The sequence below is a fragment of the Grampus griseus genome (assembly GCF_964374135.1).
Source record: "Grampus griseus genome assembly, chromosome: 9".
Classification (NCBI taxonomy): Eukaryota; Metazoa; Chordata; class Mammalia; order Artiodactyla; family Delphinidae; genus Grampus; species Grampus griseus.
This window is the reverse complement of record NC_139003.1, coordinates 95300818-95316285: the sequence shown is the minus strand read 5'-3', so window position 1 is coordinate 95316285 and position 15468 is coordinate 95300818. Positions and strand designations below refer to the sequence as shown.

The 15468-nt window shown below is 40.7% G+C and overlaps 1 protein-coding gene across 3 annotated transcripts in view; it reads right to left on the bottom strand.

Moving 5' to 3' along the window:
- Nucleotides 1–15468, bottom strand: part of HECW1 (HECT, C2 and WW domain containing E3 ubiquitin protein ligase 1) — a gene marked incomplete at both ends in the record, with an annotated part of 479237 nt that overhangs the window by 169084 nt on the left and 294685 nt on the right. For all 3 annotated transcript variants that reach the window (XM_082661880.1, XM_082661879.1, XM_082661881.1), the window contains 2 exons: nucleotides 498–667; nucleotides 10553–10628. In XM_082661880.1, coding sequence (XP_082518006.1) covers nucleotides 498–667; nucleotides 10553–10628 — 246 coding nt within the window. The remainder of the gene's footprint in view (nucleotides 1–497; nucleotides 668–10552; nucleotides 10629–15468) is intronic.

The following is a 15468-nucleotide window of genomic DNA, read 5'->3' as shown; positions in this document are numbered from 1 at the left end:
TTACATAAAATGGCGGAGAATTTGCATATAACCTACACACGTCCTCCTGTATGCTTTATGTTATCTCCAGATTACTTACAATATCTAATACAGTGTAAATGCTATGTAAATAGTTGAAAATACAATGTAATGTTGGGTACATAGTGCCTGGGTGCAGCAAATTCAAGTTTTGCTTTCTGGAATTTTTTTTTTCCCCAAATAGTTTCCATCCGAGGTTGGTTGAATCCCTACATGCAGAACCTGCAGATACAGAAGGCTGACTGTGTATGGCTACTGAGTGCAGCTGCAATGAATAGTTTCATGGTCCCACGCTGTGAGATTAATCAAGATCTCTAGGAGTTGTAATCCAAAGAGAACATGGTGACTTTCCAGGACCAAGAGAACCATGAACTTAGCAGCAGAGTTTGGGGCTCCAAGGAGGGAGGGAGTAGCATGTGGGCTTCAGGGTCAACGGTTTTGTTGTCCCTTAAGCTCCTTTTCAGGGCCAGGGCACTCACCTCGGCCTGCCAGATGGGGTTCACGGTGTTGCCGATAATCTTGGATCGCCTCTCCTGTCCGTGGTGTGGGAGGGCAGGGAAGATGCTGTGCTTCCCAGGCTGAATGGAAATCTTCAGGTAAGGGTCTGGGTTGAAAAACATCCCTTTCTTCAACCCCATGGCCTGGAAATCTATAAAACAGAGGATATTCTAATATCACGTGTGTTAGCAAGGTTAAAGATTATATTAGGCTTCACACAAGGAGAAGAGTCCATCTGAAACGTGTAAAACGTTTTTCAATCTTTAGACCATTTTCCACCTCATTACAAATATAGACTGATATGTCTCCAGAACCCATTACACGGAACATTTACTGATTTAAGTGAACATTTACTGTATTAAATTGTTTTGGTTAAGAAGTGTCTGTAATAAGTCAAGACTGGCATTGTGGTCACTATGCTTTTCAAGAGAGGACTGTTGGCCCCTAGTGGTCTGGGCTTCTGGCGTTCCTCAGGCAGGTTGGGGTGAGGGGCTGAGGGTCACCTCGGGAAACCTGGTGCACACTGAGGGAGGAAATCCAACTTGGAAAATTCAGTGGGTCCAGGTGAATTTTATTTTATTTTTGGCTGTGTTGGGTCTTTGTTGCAGTGTGCGGGCTTCTCATTGTGTTGGCTTCTCTTGTTGCAAAGCACGGGCTCTAGGCGCATGGGTTCAGTAGTTGTGGCTCACGGGTTCTAGAGTGCAGGCTCAGTAGTTGTGACTCACGGGCTTAGTTGTTCTGCGGCATGTGGGATCTTCCCAGACCAGTGCTTGAACCCGTGTCCCTTGCATTGGCAGGTGGATTCTTAACCACTGCACCACCAGGGAAGCAGGAACCACTTCTTCAAATAGAAGACAGAAAACCAAGGGCTCTAGCCTCACAATAAATATGATTTTCACTGAGTAAGGAGACAGTGCATCAGAAGAAATAAAGAGAAAGGTGAGGATTAAAAGAGCAAAGAGGGCTTCCCTGGTGGCGCAGTGGTTGAGAGTCTGCCTGCCGATGCAGGGGACGCGGGTTCGTGCCCCGGTCCGGGAAGATCCCACATGCCGCGGAGCGGCTGGGCCCGTGAGCCATGGCCGCTGAGTCTGTGCGTCCGGAGCCTGTGCTCCGCAACAGGAGAGGCCACAACAGTGAGAAGCCCGCATACCACAAAAAAAAAAAAAAAAAAAAAGAGCAAAGAGCACAGACATTGGAGGAAAGGAAAAAACATGGCCTCCATAGAGCTAATGCACATCAGTGAGGAGAGTTCTGAGGAGAGACCGTGTGGTCGGGAGGGAAGGCTTTGACAACTGAGCCGTTTCATGTCATTGAAAATGTCTGATCATGTACAATTTCATGCTCTGTGTGGGGGAGAGAGAAAGAGGTCATTTGTGATAATGGTTTATGGCTGTTCTGAGATAATTTGAAATCATCTTATATTTATTAGAAATATATGATATCAAAAAATATAATTAAACTTTTTCTATTATCAAAGTACTTTTCCCCCCAAATTGTTCATATTTATATATAAGTGAAAGAAACAGGTAAAAATACATTGAACTGATTCTCAAGTATGGTATAAGTTGTGAGGTGTTGGAGGAATTTGTTACTGATGAGAAAAGTACAGAATTTTTCATGTGCATTTACTTAAATGTTATTTTGAGTTGATTCAAGGATGTCTCCATAATGAAATTATTCTTACTCTCTTGCATTATAATATACTGCCATGAGGCGGAATAAAGGTTAAACAACACAGAAAATCACAGAAATTTGCAAAACCCAGGCTACACCCATGGGAATGTGTGCAGAAAAGAAGTAACAAAGCAGCCCGAGACTTCTCTCCTTCGAAAGGTCTGTTTCTGGGGTTGGTCCTTGGCTAGGATCTGGGAACTTGGATCTCAGGAGGGTTCCCACATCTCAGAACTGATAAGAGTGGCTCTCTGTGCCTCAAGTGTCTGTGCAAACTACGTGGTTTATGCTGAACACCTGCTTTTCTTCTGGGAGTCTGGAATTTTGGTAGGTGCTAGGAGCACTTCGGCCGTATGACCAGCCCCCAATCAAAACCTTGGGCTCTTGAGTCTGTAATGAGCTTCCCTGGTATATAGTATTTCATAGTATTTCACAAATTGTTGCTGGGAGAAATAAACCCAAGCTGTGTGACTCCAGTGAGAGAGGACTCATGGAAACTTGTGCCTGGTTTCCTCCAAACTTCATCTCAGGCACCTTTTTCCTTTGCAATTTGCTGTGTATCTTTTCAATGTAATTGATGACATTGATTATAGTCAATGTAATTGACTATTGATTAGAGTCACGAGTATGACTGCATGCTGAGTTCTCCCAGTGGACCATCAAATCTGGGGGTGGTGTTGGGGAATATGGCCCAGAGTGTGACATATAGATTTATCCATCATAAAATAATGACTACCATCACCTTCATCACCTCCATCACCACCAAAAAAAAAAAAAAGACAACTTTGGCATAGGTCAAATTCTCAAGCATAAATGGGTCTTTTTTTTTTTTTTTTTTTTTTTTTTTGCGGTACGCGGGCCTCTCACTGTTGTGGCCTCTCCCGTTGCGGAGCACAGGCTCCGGACGCGCAGGCTCAGCGGCCATGGCTCACGGGCCTAGCTGCTCCGCGGCATGTGGGATCCTCCCGGACCGGGGCACGAACCCGTGTCCCCTGCATCAGCAGGCGGACTCTCAACCACTGCGCCACCAGGGAAGCCCATAAATGGGTCTTTTTAAAAAATTCTCTTCCATCAAACAACTTGTCTAAATCTGCATAATGTTTTTATCATACGTCTGATACCTGATAAGCCTAGTTACTCTTTATTGTTCTTGTTTTTTTCCAAAAGAAAACATCTTTCTTTACCAGTCACACATTTATTCTTCCGGATTAATCTTTTAATTTTTTAATCAGCTCCCCTCCAAAAAATTGAGATTTTGATTGGAATTGCATTGAATCTATAGATTAATTTTGGGAGAAATGGTAACTTTACAATACTTCCTATTCAAGAACATAGGTTTCTTCATTTTTTCATGCCTCCTTTCATGCCCTTCAGTGAGCTTTTATAGTTTAAGTTCAATTTGTATACTTATAAAAATATATGTTTCACGGAGTAAAAATGTTTGAAAACTGCTGCAATAAGGAGCTAATTAGGAGTTAAAAGAACATTCGGCTGGGAGTCAGTATATCCAGATTTTAGTTCTGGAACACTCTCTATTGAACTTTGTAACTTTAGAAAAAAACTTCTTCAGGTCTCAGTTTCTTCAACTATGAGATTGTTGGAATGGATGTCTATAAGAACACAGAGTTTTGTGATGTTCCAACAGTAAATGATACATTAATGGGAAAATACTTAATTTTCCCCCATTTTTTCCTGCATTGTTTTTTGTTCTGATGATAAACATGATGCCTACTGTAACTTTTTTAAATATAGAAGGAAAAGAAACAGAATTTTTAAATTATTTCAAATTGTACTGCATAGTGGCAAACATTGCTAGACTTTTTTTTTTACTGCCTTTCAGTAATTTTCTTTGCATAGTTGCAACCATACTTCTATACAAATTTGTACCCTAAATTGTTTCTTTTGCCTGGATTATACCATAAGGATGTCCCATGTCTTTTAGAACATTTTGTATACATAATTCTTAAACAGTATATAATTATTTGGCTCTGTGGTAATTTTGAATATTTAAATTGTCTCCAATACTTGTGAAAAAAATCTGTATTTGCATTTATGATTTTTAAGGTTGTAGTGTTAATTCACTGAAAATTAAAGGGATAGTAGTTACACAGGAAATTTATTACCACCAAGGAGTGGTAAAAACTGAGTATATAAACAGATTTGAGAAGTAAAGCATTTGCATCAACAATCTTGCTTTGACATGCTACTCCGTTCTGGAAATTTTCCAGAGGAGACAATTCCATGATCTATCTTTCTGGCTATTTCTCATTTTAAATTCTAAAAAGAAAAGCAGTCCAATTATATGCAGTATCTCCAGTTCTTGAGTTTTCTTAAATTAATCTCTCTGTATGCTGGCGTGGATGTTCACATATTACTTTAGATAAGATGCAAAGATGAAGTTCTTTGAGCCCTAGCAAACCTGAGAATGTGTTTTTCTTGCCTTCTTACATAAATGACAACCTGGTGTGCAGAGAAATCTTCGGCTAAAACATGCTACCCTTAAAACTCTGTAGCCTTTGTTTCATGATTTTAGCATTCTGTATGATAAGAAGACAAGTCTGAGATTAACATGGTTTATTCTTTTGTAAGTATCATGCTTTTTCCACTCAGATGTCTACTGTGTCTGCATTTGAAAATTTCTTTAAAAAAATTGGCATTTGTCTAGATGTTGGTCTCTGTGCATACATTTTTTTCTTAGCACCTTATAGTCTAATTTAAAGATTCAAAATCACATTGAACTCAAGAAACCTTTCTCCTATTATTTCCTTTCAATTTGTTCCGATCATTTCATCAAAACCATTAAATATCTATGTATTGGCTCTGTATACGTCATCCATCTTTTTACTTCCTTATCCTTTTTATGTCTGACCCTTCTTCTATATTTTCTAGGAGAGAATCTCAAGTCAGTCTACCATATCATTGATTCTAATTCTGTAGTGGTGAGTATGCTCTTACTGCTTTCTAAAAGCTCTCAAAGCTCACTTTGAATTCTGTGATTGCATCTTTTAGAATTTATTTTAAATCTCTCCTTGACTATGATAGACAGAAAAATGGTCCCTCACAGATGACCATAACCTAATCCCTGGAACCTGTGAATATGTCACCTTACATGGTAAAAGGGACTTTGCAGATGTGGTGAAGGATCTTTATTGAGATGGAGAGATTAGCCTGGATTATCCAGTTAGGCCCAATGTAATTATAAGAGTCTTTATAAAATGGAGGAAGGAGGGGCAAAATGAGGAGAAAGTGATGTGACAACAGAGCAGAGATTGGAGTGATGCAGCCACGAACCAAAACATGCAGGTAGACTCTAGAACCTGAGAGATGAGGAGTGCATTCTTCTCAGGAGGCCCCAGAAGAGTACCAGCCCTGCCTGTTGACACCCTGATTTTAGTCCCTTAAGATTCATTTTGGACTTCTGATCTCCAGAACTGAGTGAATACATGTCTTGTTTCAGGCCACTAAATTTGTGGTAGCTTGTTACAGCAGCAACAGGAAACAGATACACTTGACTTTCTTTTAGCTTCAAAGAACTTCAAAGATATCCCTTACCATTTTTCTTCATCCTAGACCTCTTACTTAATAGGTCCTGCACTTTCCTGTATTTTATAGAGAGTACAAGCAGACGAGTGATAAATCCCTTATTTCTCTTGAGCAGATATTTGCCAACAAAATACTTGTCTTTTTCCTCTTGAGTGTTATGTCCTTCAACGTTTTTTGTTTTTTTTTTAAGGTAGAATCTATTCTCCACACATTCTTCAAGCCACAATGTCTATTCTTGATCCATGAGTAGGTTGTGTACCCCTGGTATTGTCCATCTTTAGTTAGTTTGGTTGTCCAACGAGCTGCTATTGGAATCCTCATCCCTACTTTTACACCTGGAGATGACCAGCATCTAGTCAACTTTTTCATACTTTGTGGGCTTTGCTTAGCTGTAGATTTGATGATCTTTTTATCTCATCTTTCTTTGAGGCATGGAACTGATTATGCTACTTTAAGCAGTATTTACTTTTATTTTTCCTTGACAGACGTAGTGAATTAAACATATACACATTCAACTACTAAGTATTACACTTCCACGACCATTCCAGGCTTGCTTCTTTAGTTGCTAAGTTTACATCTCCAGTCACATTTCATTGCTGGCAATCTTTTCCTTGCGATAAGTGTAAGAAAAATGATATATTGGGGGCTGTAGGAGATAAGTCCGTCCTGATCACCTTATAAAGTAACTTTTTGAACCAAGCTGGTGGTGGTGGTGGTGGGGGCGTGGTTTCCTTTCCTGTGGTGAGTCTGTGAGCCCATGTCTACATGGTAGAGCCAAAATGGGAACCAGTGACTGGATATTTCGTCTCCTTCCCCAGCCCCATGCGGTCCCTCCTGTATGGCATCCCTCTTAGGCTTTAGGATTTTAGTGAGCTTTGGTTAGTGAAAATTCTTCACTTCTGGCAGACAGTAGAGTAGTTTTCCTCGTTTCTACTGTTTCTGAAGGTTTGTACAAATAATTGTTATCAAGCATTTCAATGGGAACATAAGAATAACAAATCAGGAGTTGTTAGTTTTCTGTCCTAGTAATACAAAAGTATTGAGTTTCTTCTTTTTTCTTTTCTTTTTAAACCTACACAGACACATGCTAATGTTGTCAATGGGTTTCTTTTAAGACTTAATGTTTTAGATTCACAGCAAAATTAAAAGGAAGTACAGGGATTTTCCCATATACTGCCTGCCCACACATGCATCGCCTCCCCCATTATCAACATCCCCTACCGGAGTGGTACATTGGTTATAACTGATGAGCCTACATCGACACATCATAATCACAGTTGAGAGATACTTCACTTCTTTTCCCAAAATCCATCGTTTACGTTACAATTCACTCTTGGCATTGTACACTCTCTGGGCATTGATAAATGCATCATGACGTGTACCCATAATTACTGTACCATACAGGGTATTTTCACTGCCCTAAAAATCCTCTGTTCTCTGCCTATTCATCTCTCCTTCCCCTATCTCCCAGCAACCACTGATCTTTTTATCATCTCCATAGTTTTATCTTTTCCAGAGTGTGATATAGTTGAAATCATACAGTACGTAGCCTTTGCAGACTGGCTTTTTTCAATGAGTAATACGCGTTCAAGATTCCTCCATGTCTTTTCATGGCCTGATAGCTCATTTCTTTTTAGCACCGAATAATATTCCATTATCTGAATGTACCACGGTTTATTTATGCATTCAGCTACTGAAAGACATCTTGATGGCTTCCAAGTTTTGGCAATCATAAATAAAGCTGCTGTAAATATCTGTGTTTGGTTTTTGTATGAAAATTACTCCATTTGGGTAATTTCCAAGGAATGTGATCATGGGGTCATGCGGTAAAAGAATGTTTAGTTTTGAAAGAAACTACCACACTGTGTTCCAGAGTGTCTGTGCCATTTTGCACTCCTACCAGCAATAAATGTGAGTTCCTTTTGCTCCACGTCCTCACCAGCATCTGGTGTTTTCAGTGTTCTGGATTTGAGCTATTCCAATAGGTACACAGCTGGTATCTAGTCGCTGTTTTAATTTGCATTTCCCTAATGGCATATGATGTGGAGTGCCATTTCATATGATTACTTGCCAGCTGTATAGCTTCTTTGGTGAGATGTCTGACAAGATCATAAGATCTTTGGCCCATTTTTCAACTGGGTTGTTTGTTTTCATATTGTTGAGTTTTAAGAGTTCTTTGTATATTTTGGATTAACTTTCCTTTATCAGATGCGCCTTTTGCAAATATTTTCTCTGAGTCTGTGGCTTGTCTTCTCATTCCCTTGACATTGTCTTTGGCAGAACAGAAGTTTTTAATTTTAATGAAGTCCATCTTATCAATTTTTTTTCATGCATTGTGTCTTTGGTGTTGTATCTAAAAAGGCGCCACCCTACCCAAGGTCATCTAGGTTTTCTCCTATGTTATCTTCTAGGAGTTTTATAGTTTTGTGTTTTACATTTAGGTCTATGACTCATTTTGAGTTAATTTTTGTGCAGGGTATAAGGTCTGTGTCTAGATTCATGTTTTTTTTGCATGTGGATGTCCAGTTGTTCCAGCACCATTTGTGGAAGGGACTATTTTGCTCAACTCTACTGTCTCTGCTCATATGTCAAAGATCAGCTGACTATATGGGGGTCTATTTCTGGGCTCTCTAGTCTATTTCATTTATCTATTTTTCTGTTTTTTTCTTTTTTTCACAAGTACCACACTGTCTTGATTACTGCAGCTTTATAGTAAGTCTTGAAGTTGTGTAGCATCAGTCCTCCAACTTTGATATTCTCCTCAACATTGCGTTGGCTATTCTGGGTCTTTTGCCTCTCATTATAAATTTTAGAATCAGTTTGTCAGAATTCACAAAATGACTTGCTGGAGTTTTGATTGGGATTGCATTGATTCTATACATTAGTTTGGAAAGACCTGACATCTTTACGGTATTAAGTCTTCCCATCCATGAACATGGAATATATCTCCATTTATTTCGTTCTTCTTTGACTTAATTCATTAGAGTTTTGTAGCTTTCCCTATAAACATCTTGTACATATCAACATTTTTTTAGATTTATACCTAAGTATTTCATTTTGGGGAGGTGATAATGTAAATGGTATTGCGTTTTTAACTTAAGTTCCATTTGTTCATTGCTGGTATATAGGAAAGAGACTGACTTTTTGTATATCAACTTTGTTATTATCACTTATCAATGGATTTTTAGACACACGTTTGCTTTACTGGGGGCTCACTTAGACGTGAAAAGCCTCAGGTGACCATCCGTCTCCCAAGGACACTCATGAACTTCATTTCTGTGATCTCAGATCTCTGATATTTATGGCCTACAATATTTGTTGGTTTGATAATAAGTGAAGCAATAGTTTTCAAACTGTGCTGAACAGTTCTGTGCCCTACAGTTTCATGCCATCGTGTCTTCACAAACACCACGTAGGGTGAAATTGAGTGCATGGGGCTCTGAACTCTGTATATCATTTTAGGCAGAGCAACTCAGTTTTTGTTTATAGTTTTAATTTTGAAATTACTTTAGATTCATAGAAGAGTCTACCCAGTCTCCCTTACTGTTAACAGGTTACAGAACTAAGGTACATGATGAAAACTAAAAAATTAACTAAATTACTCTTAACTATTAACTAATTATGATTAACTAAATGACAGGCTTTTTTTGGATTTCACTGATCTTTCCACAAGTGTACTTTTTTGAGCAGCTCAGTGTTTAATCTGTTTTACCAACTGGATTTCATGTGAGATTTTATTTAGACCAAGGGTCTGCTAGCTGCTGCTTGCCTCAGGCTTTCCCCTACCTCCACTTTATAAACTCTCAATTACTGCTAGTTAGCCATGAAGGAAAAGTAGAACGGTAGCTTCTCTTCTCATCATCTCAACTCATCTAAGGAATGCATCTATTCCTTATTGAATCCTCTTGTACCCTTATGAGGTCAAGGGGTGAGAAATGGAATGTTTCCTGCCATATCAGTAAACAAAGGATGTCACAGTCATCAGCGACTGCAGCCACCACCCATGGTGAGTTGGTGAGCCCTGAGGAAACTCAGGATATGAAAACACAGGATACTGGCCCCAGATAGCTGAGGTGCATATCAAAGGAATGCAGACTCTCGCATCTTCCCAAACATAGAAAAGCACTAAATGCTTTAACTTGAGATCATCTGGTTTTCTTTACTTAACAGTAATCTTTTGACATTCAGACTACCTGCCCTTTTGTGCAAAACTCCTATATACACTACCAAGCGTAGGGTAGATAGCTAGTGGGAAGCAGCTGCATGGCACAGGGAGATCAGCTCGGTCCTTTGTGACCGCCTGGAGGGGTGGGATAGGGAGGGTGGGAGGGAGGCAGACACAAGAGGGAAGAGATATGGGGATATATGTATATGTATAGCTGATTCACTTTGTTATAAAGCAGAAACTAACACACCATTGTAAAGCAATTATACTCCAATAAAGATGTAAAAAAAAAAAGAAAATCAGCTGTAACCAATACAATAATAAATTTAAAAAAAACCAAAAAACTCCTATATATCCTAGCCCTACCCTTGCCTCCTCCGAGCAGTTCTCTTGGGGTTACTTGAGACGCTACCTCCCCAGCTTGAAGTCCTAAAAATTCCCACCAAATAAAACATAACTCTCAACTTTTAGGTTGTGCCTATTTTTTAGGCAACAGGGGAATGGAGCGGATATTTTAAAATTTTGTTTTACAGGTGGAGAAACTGAGGCACAGAGATGTTGAGTAACTTACAGATAAGAGTCAAATTGAAGGGGTCTCCTGACTGTTGACTGACATTCTCATTCACTCCACAAGGCCTTCATATGAGCAATACACACCTGAGAGAGAAAAGCTGATCAGCCTCCGACTCCCTTGCCCTTGCACAGTCTCATCAGAGCCAACACTTTTAAAAATCTGTAAGAAGACAGAAAATGGGAGACAAGCAAAAAAAGCATTGAAATAGATACTTACACTTCAATACAAACATGCTTAATCACAGTTATTTCTGTAGCTACGGAATACAAAGACAGTAGCATTGTGACTTCATGAGGCTACTACTGATTAAAAGAAGGTTTTAGCAACCTAATGTCTTTCCCAGGAATAGAGTGGGAAATGCTAGTGGGGATGAGGGGTACTTTTCAGAGAAATGGAAATCAACAAAAATAACTACTGTAATATTAGAGGCCCTTTATAACCACTTATGTAAACAAGGCCTTTTCACATTCAAATTTGCAAAAGGTATTTATTAAAGCAGACCCTAAGGCAGTAGAATGATAGGTCAATAGATGTTTACTGTTGTAATTACAATATGTTTCCATGAGCAAAGTATAGCGTTAAACTGCTGTGTCTTCATTCCTTCTGATCTGTATTACTACCTAGAGATTTCCAGGAAATTCTGTTTATTAGGGAGGAGACTGAGCATGGCATTAAGAAGCTATTCTGAGGTCTCTTTATTTAACTGCCTTCCTGGGATGTTTCAGAACACAGTTGTTACATGGGTTATCTTCGTCTAGTAGGTATTTGCAAACCAGGTTGCCAAAATCTTTTATTTTCCATCACTGCTCAATATTTATCTGTTAATGGATTAATCAAAGCAGCTAGAGTCCCTGCTTCCATTCTCTTCTAGGCAAGTTTTACTTAGAAATGATTCTGAGTATTTATTCAAAGGCAGGGTTATCTTTGCATACGTTATATATTTGCAGAAAATAATATACAAATCTGAGCATTAAGCAAATCCATACAGTGTCCACTTTTTAGAAGGTAATCTGTACTGAAGGAGCAAAAAATGGAGAACTCGATGACCTCTTGCGCAAAGTCTCTCTGTTTCGAGGTTCTGTGGGCTTGCTCTCTTCCTACTGCCTCTCAGTATTTTTGATGCTGGAAGAGTTGTGACTGGATGTGACCATCATCTTGCCTTACATGAGACTGGGAGTAATGACCGGGCATCACTAGGGCTCACAGCTTTCTCCCAAGGAGAATACAAAGGGATTATGAGAACACCTCCTCGTAAAGCAGGTGCCCCTGGTGGGCCTACATGCTCGGCTGCAGCTCGTGTGCCAATCTTCTCAGTTTGTCTGCTTTTAGGCCCACATGCAAGAGGCATTTCGGGGATGCTGGGCTGCCCAGCAGAGGGAACAAATGTGGGTGACATACGGAATGGGGTGAGTCAGAACGCTGGTTGGGCTGAAGGATCAGCCCTCTTCACAATGGACAGCCTGCTCCTTCCCAGTCTGTGTTTGCTCTTCTCTTTGCCTGGCTGACCCCAAGCAGCAGAGGTCAACAGTTCAGAGGCTGCATCCTCAGGTTGGACGACTCTCCTAGCTCTCAAAGTGGCCAATGTGCATGGGCCTCATCAGGGTTCAAAATCCCTTCATGTTGAGGATTTTTCTTCATTTTCAAATCTATGCCTGGGCAAAGGCCATGGGAGACTTGGGCAGGCTGGCCACACTCCCTTCCGGTGATGTACCTGCCTATGTGGGACAATTACAATTGACTGTTCCTAACTCTAGTTTAAAGATGTCCACATCTAGCTTGTTCCATCTCAGAACATAAGTTCCTTGAGGGCACAACAAAAAGTATACTTTTAATAGAGCCTTGATTTTACACTGTTTAAAAGGCAGGATTAAACTGCACATTTCATGCTAGTCTAAATGAGCTTAAACTTGCAATGATAGCAAAGAATAGTACATCTGTTCCTTCTTATTTAAAACATAATTTTGATCTCTCGTATTTAAATATTTTTCTGCTGGAAATTCAAGGTATTTACAAAAAGGTCCTTCATATTTATTGCATCGAAACAAGCCTGTAGACAAGAAGATAATGTATATTTTTCAGAAGCTACTAAGTTCAGAGGGGAGACACACATTTAAAACTTCATAAACATTTCCCTAACTCATGGCTTTTTGCTAACGTTATTTATCAAGTCATCTCAGCGCCAGACTGATGATACAAAGGGGGAGGCAACAGGTGATAAACATTTTCCAGGAAGTAAAGATGTTTGGGAAGGTTTTGCATCCTGGCTTTTTGCTCAAGATGAGTTCCAGAGGCTGGTCTCAGGTTCAGAAATCTGCTGTATTACAGAGATATGCTCCACCATTTACTGACTGTGAAAATGGTGTGAAGATGCAGGAAAAGTAGTCTCACCCTGGAACAACCTAAGACTGAGGGGAACATCAGGGAATTGCTCATCTTCTCAGGTCTGCACATTCCCTCGGCTTTTCAGCCTGTCTGATGCCCAGTTGTTATTCCAAGCACCGGGCACTGGGTCATGATGTCCCCTCTTAGACGCAGTGCACAGTGTCACCGTGTTTTGCATGCAACTTTTTTCCACAACCAAGCCTACTTGGCAAATGGTTTAACAGATTCAAGGCTGAATCTTCTGGGAGGGGGGGATCAAGAGGGTGGAGCAGGAGTGTGTGGGGCTCACCTCCCCCACAAAGACAGTGAAAATTACATCTACATGCAGAACAATTCTCACAGAAAACCAACCGGAAACTGGCAGAAGATCCCTTATACAACCAAAGCTGCAAGAAAGATCCCCATGTAACTGGGTAGGATAAAAAAAAAAAAAGGCATCAGGATGGGACTGGTGCTCCTGGAAGGGATCTGTGAAGGGGGAGTGTCCGCACAGGAAGGCTCTTGCTCTGAGAAATCCCTGTCTGCTGGGAGGTCTGCTGGGACAGATAGGAAGCTGGAGGAGCCTGTACTCCACTTGCAAGGAGTGTCTGCATGCTGGCTTGCTAGCAATAAGGGCAGAGAGAGACTGGTGTTGATGGCTGCCACCTCTCTGTACCTCCCAGCCCAAAATGCATGCTGGGTGGGGCTGCTAGTACAGGCATCAGCTAGGCACTAAAACTCGGGTGGAAGCACCCTGGGAGAGGACTTGGTCTAGCTGCACGGAGACAGCCTAGAGGGCCTGGAGTGTGGTCCAGGCTGCCACGGTTAGTGCACTTGAGATAGGATGTGCGTTCACCATTGGAGCCCTACTATCAGAGTGGTGCCGGGTGGGGCACGGGTCCGCCAATGAAGCCCCGCTGTCAGTGTGTTCACAGCAAAGTGCGACTCTGGCTGTTGGCGGGCTTTGCGGAAGACTGATAATGGACTCACATACCAGTTTCCCTGGTGGGCAGCCCCTGGGGAGGAGTATGCAGAGGTTCCTTTCCTGGTGGGTGCACTCCTCACATGGCAGCTTGGAGCCAGATCTCGGTGAAAAGGTCCAGGGAGAGCCCTACCATAGAGGCAGCCTGGGTCCCAGGCAGCAGCACAACCACCTCAATGCCTGCAGTCACGATGCTCCGGCCCCACTGTCAGCCTAGCACTAGGGTCTGGGATGAACACAACAGAGGAAGGGATGTGACCTTGGGCTGCTTATGTGCAAAACCGCAGATAACCTGCACGGGCACAGCGCATAGGTTTGCTGTGACCACAAGGGCCTCAATGGAGTCTGTGCTCACCTCCTTGGGGACATAGGACATACAGCAATGGAACCTTATAAAACCCAACCCTCAGGGCTTCTACTCCAACAATTAGGGAGCAGACCCTGCCCCTGACAAGGCTATGACAGCCATGCAGCAAAGAGGAGGACCCACCCAACATCTGCAGGCTCTGGATACCACATGAATCACACCTCCTATCAAGGGGATAATGGTCAGAACACTGAGGAAATAGCCCTCACACCAAAAATATTGGACTGACACAATCTACACAGGGATGCTCCCACATAAAAACCGCACTTCAAGACCACAATAGACAACTATTTCTCCTAAATTCATAGAGACAGAAATGAAAAAGCAGAGGAACTACTTCCAATTAAAAGAACAAGAAAAATCCCCTGAGAAAACAAAAATGAAATACCTCTCCAGGCTACTGGACCCCAAGTTGAAAAAGGAAGTAATAGAAACACTAAAGGAATTAATAAATATTACCAATAGAAATGCAGATCACTGTAACAATGAACTAGAAACTATAAAGAGAAACCAATCAATATTAGATAACTCAGTTGCCAAGATAAAAACTGATCTAAAAGCAATGAACAGCTGACTAAATAGTGCATAATAATGAATAAGTGATCTGGAAGACAGAATAATGGAAATCACTCAATCAGAACAGCAGACAGAAAGACAAATGAAAAAAATGAAAGCAATGAACAAGATCTATGGGATTATATGAAGTGTGCCAATCTACACATAATACAGGTTTGAGGAGGAGAAGAAAGAGAGAAGGGGACAGAAAATGAAAAAATGTATTTGAAGAAATTATGGCTGAAAACTTCCCAAACCTAAAGAAGGAAACAGGTATCGAGGTACAGGAACACAAACAAACCCACATTAAGACATATCATAATTAAAATGGCAAAAGTTAAACATAAAGAGAGGAGCACCAAGAGAAAAACAGTCAGTTACAAGGAAACCCCCATAAGCCTGTCAGTTGATTTCGCTACAGAAACTTTGCAGGCCAGAAGAGGGTAGCATGATATATTCAAAGTCCTGAAAGGGAAAAACCTGCAACCTAGGGTACTCTACCCAGCAAGATTATCATTCAGAATAGAAGGAGAGAAAAAAAATTTCTCAGATAAGCAAAAACTAAAAAATACAGTAATACTAAACCTATCATGAAAGAAATATTGAAAGGTATTCTCTAAATTGGAAAGAAGCAAAAATCTACAGGAAAGGGAAAAATCACAATAGGAAAGGCAAATATATAAAAGGACAGAAGATCACTTAAATAAGCCAGTCCATAGATTAAAAAATAAAAC